Source organism: Nanorana parkeri, unplaced genomic scaffold, assembly GCF_000935625.1.
Source record: "Nanorana parkeri isolate BGI_ZX_2015 unplaced genomic scaffold, ASM93562v1 scaffold409, whole genome shotgun sequence".
NCBI lineage: Eukaryota > Metazoa > Chordata > Amphibia > Anura > Dicroglossidae > Nanorana > Nanorana parkeri.
Window position 1 is genome coordinate 250,994 of NW_017306677.1, and position 5,904 is coordinate 256,897.

At 43.2% G+C, this 5,904-nt stretch overlaps 1 protein-coding gene across 1 annotated transcript in view; it reads right to left on the minus strand.

Moving 5' to 3' along the window:
• LOC108789583 (C-factor-like) overlaps positions 1-4,935 on the minus strand; it is a 10,918-nt gene extending 5,983 nt beyond the window's left edge. The window contains exons 1-3 of the mRNA XM_018559641.1: positions 4,901-4,935; positions 1,556-1,712; positions 888-995 (exon numbers count right to left, since the gene is read on the minus strand). Of these exons, the coding sequence (XP_018415143.1) occupies positions 888-995; positions 1,556-1,712; positions 4,901-4,935 (300 nt within the window). The remainder of the gene's footprint in view (positions 1-887; positions 996-1,555; positions 1,713-4,900) is intronic.
• Positions 4,936-5,904: the final 969 nt, after the last annotated feature.

The window sequence follows — 5,904 nt, forward strand, 5'->3', positions numbered from 1 at the left end:
GGCTTTATGCTGTACATTGGGAAAGCAGGGATAAATGTAGAAAACAACTACCCGCCCGACACTTCATGTCCTGGGCATCAGGAGATAGGAATCCCACACCCCTGCCGCCCCTCTGCTCCCTGCTGCCCTTGGTTGGCCTTGTGGGAAATCCGGCACAAATAACAAAACCAGCTTTTGCTGCAATTTTACCTTCAATCCAGATGAATACCACAGTACTTTTTCTGCCACTTGATGTCCTCAGTCTGATGGCTAGTATCAATTAAATAACCCACTTCCTCTAAGCCCAAGTTGCCCTGGACCTCCCACCCCCACTCTGTCACTGGAACATGAAAGGAGAGCTCATCTCTCTGTCACTCTGCTTTCTCTTCCTATCAGCATGCGTCTTGTCTGCACATGAACTGTTTGGCTCCTGGCGCTGCTTCCTTCTCTCACACTACAGCCCTGCTTTACAGGTATGGGAAAAGCCTTAAAGTCAAATTCAGATACCTACACTGCTTGCAGTTATAAAATACATTTAATGACATAGTAATGATTACAGAGCTCCATTAATATATCTGCCTAGGGTTAATCTTCACTTTCCCAGGCCCTATCCTCTACAAGGCACATATACTGGCTCACTGCAGCATTGGCTGCACATAAAATATTTGAATTAAATTTGGCCATGGCATAGTTTCAGATATTTATTGGGGTGATGTCATACAATTTATACACAGGGATAAATTCCCACAACTCTTCATATGGACTTACCATTCTCACCCATGCTTCTGTGCTCAGAGGGGTAATGCCTATACATTGAGCTGATGCAACTGAGCAGTAAGACATACAGTGCTGCAAGTAAAACTGCTCCTCTGCTGTTGTCCTTACACTCAAACATGAAAAGACTTTACCTTAGTAACCAGCATTGGTCCAATTGCATTGGTTTTATACATTTCCATCATGTCTTCTGCTGTGGCTTCATGCAGCAAGTGAAATAAGGCAATTCCTGCATTGTTTATCTGCAAATTCAATCCCCGTCCATTCAGTCTTTCTGTAATATCTCTGCACACTGATTCAATGCTTGTTGGATTGGTTACATCTATCAATAGAAAAACAAATCTAAATCCTGGATGCATTTATGGTTTTCGGTCACATTCACCGCAGATCTGAGGCATCCGTTTTTGCAACAGATGTCAATGGAAGGGAACCCGAAAATGTATGGGTGTTAATAAGACCAGTTCACACCACTGCGCTGTGTTGCAGTGCACTGAAAATAAAGTAGAGAATGCTTGCAGCACAACACAACATGTGAAAAATGCAATTAAAGCAAAAAAGAAGGCAGAGAAGTTTTTCCAAAAAACCCGCAATGCAACAGATGTCAACGTAGCATGAAATTACGTTTTTAGGTCTGATTTTGGTGTGCATGGATCCTTAAGTGGGTGATGCGTGCTGATCTGGCATTATCAGGTGCTTTCTTTTTTATATTAATATTAAAGATATATATGGTGCCATTTCCCCCATTTTGATAAAGTCAAATCGACGAGTCTTTGCCTCCTACAGCTGAGAATCTTTTCGTTACATGTGGTTTTATCTCTACGATCTCGTAAGTGTTTTCTTGGTCGTGGAAAAAGATTTTTTTTTTACTGCACTTAGGCACTCTCCCCCTTTTCTCCACACCTTTTTCCTTTGAGACATCATAGGGGCAACCGCCGTTGACATGGCGTGGTGTGATCTGACTGAACAGGAAGGGGGAAGTTGTACACGGCTAGCCCATCCATGTGGGACTGAAGAGGCGACCGACCAGTAAAATAACAGATCGCTGTTTTGATTATCATCGTTGCTCAGTATGATCATAGACTGAACAGTTTTTTTGGACATATCAATGCCTTCTAAGAAAGGAAAGTAAATCCATTTTTTTTTTCTCTTCCTTAGACTTTTTGTTGCGGTTATTTTGGACTTATATATTGGAGCAGAGGGATACTGTTATTGTGTCACCTCAGCTAACCACTTTCTGATGCACTTGTTTATTGTTATACCACTTATATGTTTTACACCAGTATAAGATTTGTAGCATTCCTTGTATTAATTGGAGTGGAAGCACGGATTCGTATTATTGTATCCACATTCGCACACCTTTTGGGGTTAGGACACAGATGGCAAGATTTATATACAATTTGATTCCACATGTGTTTAGTTTTACAATGTAGGACATTATCCATTTGACTTCACTCATGTTCACCTGTTGAGGTGATTTTCATTAGTTTATTTGTTCACATTCAGACTGAGCGCAACATATTAGCAGCACCATTTTCTTATAGGTTGTCCGGCAAAATAAGTTGCAATGTCAAAATAACACATACATAAAAACGCCAGGATAGTGCTGGTAGTTTATACCCCCCGGATCCCAGCCCAATGTAGGGTGAAAGAATAATTTAAAATTTGCGCTTTTAGGAAACCTTTGTGACTTTTTTTTTTTAGCATGTTAAATTTTTATTGAAAGAATTAGGAAGGAATCATTACATAGATCAATCATTATTACGTTTCATGGGTCAGTTTGCAGACTGAGATCTATACACGTAGAGTTTAGTATATTCACGCTCTAAAGAAAAAACAGTAAAGACAATAGAAAAAATTGCGAAGTCAGACCATGACATTGTGACGGATGTTTCCCTGTAGCCCTTAGGGTCGGTACTGTGGTGAGAAGGCCAGTTCGAACTAGTGGGGGTGATCGTGGGCCTATTCGGGGAAATAATCATTCTATAACATGGTAATAACCGTGGTTAAGGGCTGGAAGTCAGGGGTCAAAGGACATCACCTTTGTGACTTTTACATGAAAGCTTGGTGAGCATGAAAATGTGAAGAATGTTCAATGCTTATTATTCTTTTTACAATATTATCATTTCAAAGCCTACCTTTATTTGCAAATGTGTATTGATTTTCTGCTATTTAGCCACAGTCAGCTGATATTATCCACTCAGTTTGAGGGTTTCAATGATTGGGAAACACTCTAATCCTGTCATACAGTGTTTTTAAGGTCAGATGGGCTGTAGTCTCCACCGTCCTCTAAAAAGCGATCTACAGTCAGGGCTGGTGCTGCCACTAGGCAAACTAGGCAGCCGCCTAGAGCCCACTGCTGCCTAGGGAGCAGCCTCGACCACTCACCCCCCCCCCCCACGGTCCCCCCCCTCTATTTCAAATTGTAAAAGCCAATAGCAGGCTGGCTATTGCACCTGCCCACTGAGCAGAGAAGCAGAACTGAGAGACAAGCTCCCCTGCTCAGTTGCTGGTGTTTCAATAGCGAGTTTGCTATTGGCTATTTCAAATTAAAATAGCCAATAGTAGTCTGGCTATTGTCCTGGCTGCTTACATCCATCTATCGCCCGTGGAAGCTAGATGGCAGGAGAATATGGCTGCGTGTGGGGAATTGGGGGATGTGCCACAGGAGGGGGGCTGGGGGGTGCAAGTAGCTGATATTGCCTAGTGCGCAAAATAGTCTAGCACCGGCTCTGTCTACAGTGGATCATTTTTCAGAGGGTGGTGGAGCAGCGGTGTACAGTAGGTGATACTGCCGCCTCCTGAATGCAGGTTTTTGTTGTTTTAATCCCAATGGGATTTTCTATCAAAGTACCGTGCTGCAACCATGTAACCGCGCGTTGCATTGCAGTCCTATTCATTTCAATTGTCGCGGCAGACCGTGGCAGCACCATTTGTCATATGTGACATGCTGTATATTTTTTGCTATGCTGCGGCAATGTATACAGCACTGTGCGGCTGCAGTGCTACCATTACAGTGGGGGGCAGTAAAACCGCATATCTAGTCCACGGTTTTACTGCCCTTTCCCCTCCTGTGTGAAAGAGGCTTAACTGACAGGATCCTCTTGTGTGACAGAATGAAAGGTGTGCAACTTTTCATCCTGCGCAGGCCTATGTTAGTATAATGAGTTCTTACCAAGTCTGACAGTAGAAAGGTTTGAGTGTTTTGAGGACAGAGATTTTAGTTCCTGTTAAAAAATAAAAAATGAACATGAGTAATATAAAGCACATATTATCACAGTGTCATATAGGCTAAAGTCATATGGAATTTATAGCTGCAATCTTATCAGGCAACAGGTTATACTGTGAATAATGTTACTACTAATGTGTGACGGCATCAAAGCATTCCATAGACCTCAGCACACAGATGATGTATTGCTGGTAATGGTTGTAAATATGAGATGCTCTATAGCAGGGGTAGTGAATTCAAAGTCAAGGAGGTCCAGCGAATAAAATTTTAATTGAGCCGAGGTCCGACTCTCGTCCAGACAGAAGTGTCTGTACTGCGGTCCGCCATTTAGGCTGCATTCCCACCAGCTGCTGCACTACACCATACAGCTGCTGGTGTGTGTTCCCACAGTGCACCCGACTCATCACACTATATTTATTTTTATTAGAACCCCCCCTATTTACATACATGTGCATGCCTTACACAAATGTGTTTTTTTACTTGTTTATCACTTTTTCACTTAACTTTTGCTATCACAAAGGGGATAACAAGCCCATATGTGACAGCATTTGGAAGTTTATGGAGACATCAGAGGTCTATTAAACCTCTGATATCTTTCCTGCCCTCCAATACAGATCATCAAGCACAGGAATGTGCTTGATAGTCTGTATACCTGGCACTTCAGTCAGCTTCTGACAACTGAAGTATCGGGAGAATTCTCCCACGGAATCAGAAGACTCAGTTAGCTGAACCAATCAAGGTTTATTGTAACGCATATGCGGAGGTTACAACAGACTTGACATGTGTAGGGACTGTCCCAGGCACCAGTCTGTGTAACTCTGAAAAACCCTTTCCCTCCCGCAGTCTCTTATAGCCCTCGTCTTTGCCCCCAGCTTCTCCCTCTGTCTTGGGTGAAGTTCCTCTTTCGCATCTGGCCCTCACCTCTCGAATTCTTCTTTGACACGTAGGCAAGTCATTGTGGTTTCAGCCTTGAGACACTGAGTCGTCCTGGTTATCTGCTTCGGCCGTTTGTCCTTGGATGTGGGGTTGTTATGTTCTTCTTTCTTGGTTCTTCGTACGTAAGCTTATCAGGCTTCAGCAGCTGTGTCCTGTGTATAGAAACTCAAAGACAGTTTCTAGTTCCAAAACAAGTATATATGAAACCTTTCTTATTGTCATTATTCTACATGTATAACTACTGAAAACAAAGCTACATATTATTATCTATGCTATTATGAAATGAACACTATATATCTAAAAATGAATATATCTATATATATCTTCACAGAAGCAACAAGCGTTAGGAGCGCTTCATGCTTCAGTGATCACAGAGAGGATCAGGGAACTGACGTTCTTGGTCTGCTCCCGTTCTCTATCCTGACACTGCGTGCTGTGGAAAAACACGACGGGGGGTGTGGCATAACAGCAGACTAGTACAACTCCCAATGTACTTCTGAGATGAAAGCCTGCAGATCTCATAGACCTCAGACTGCAGTCACATCTCCACCTCCCTCTCCTTTAGGCCATTCAAAAAATGAAACCTGAGCTGTGTGTTTTGTTACCCCCAGCACTGTTACCCCTATACACCCAGATGTCCCAAGCAGGGGCACAGTCTGCACTCACCAGTCTGCTGGGGCATGAGTGGAACCTCACCTGTGTGCAGTGACAATATTGAGGGGCAGGCCATGGGAGGAGCGTTCATGTAGAATTGCGATAGTAGTAGAGGGAGAGGGTAGAGGATGCCTATCAGAAGACTCGTCGACTTTGCCAACTGCTGAGTATTGTGAAAATGCAGCTGTACAGAGCACCCCCAGTCTTTCTGTTATGTAGTCTAACTCCATCTCGTCGAAATCTCCTGCCGCCAAGTCACTGGAAGTGATGTAAGTGTAACATACTTGCCTTGACTCCGCCCCCTTGCTGACAACGTCACAACTCTGCTCCTTCCT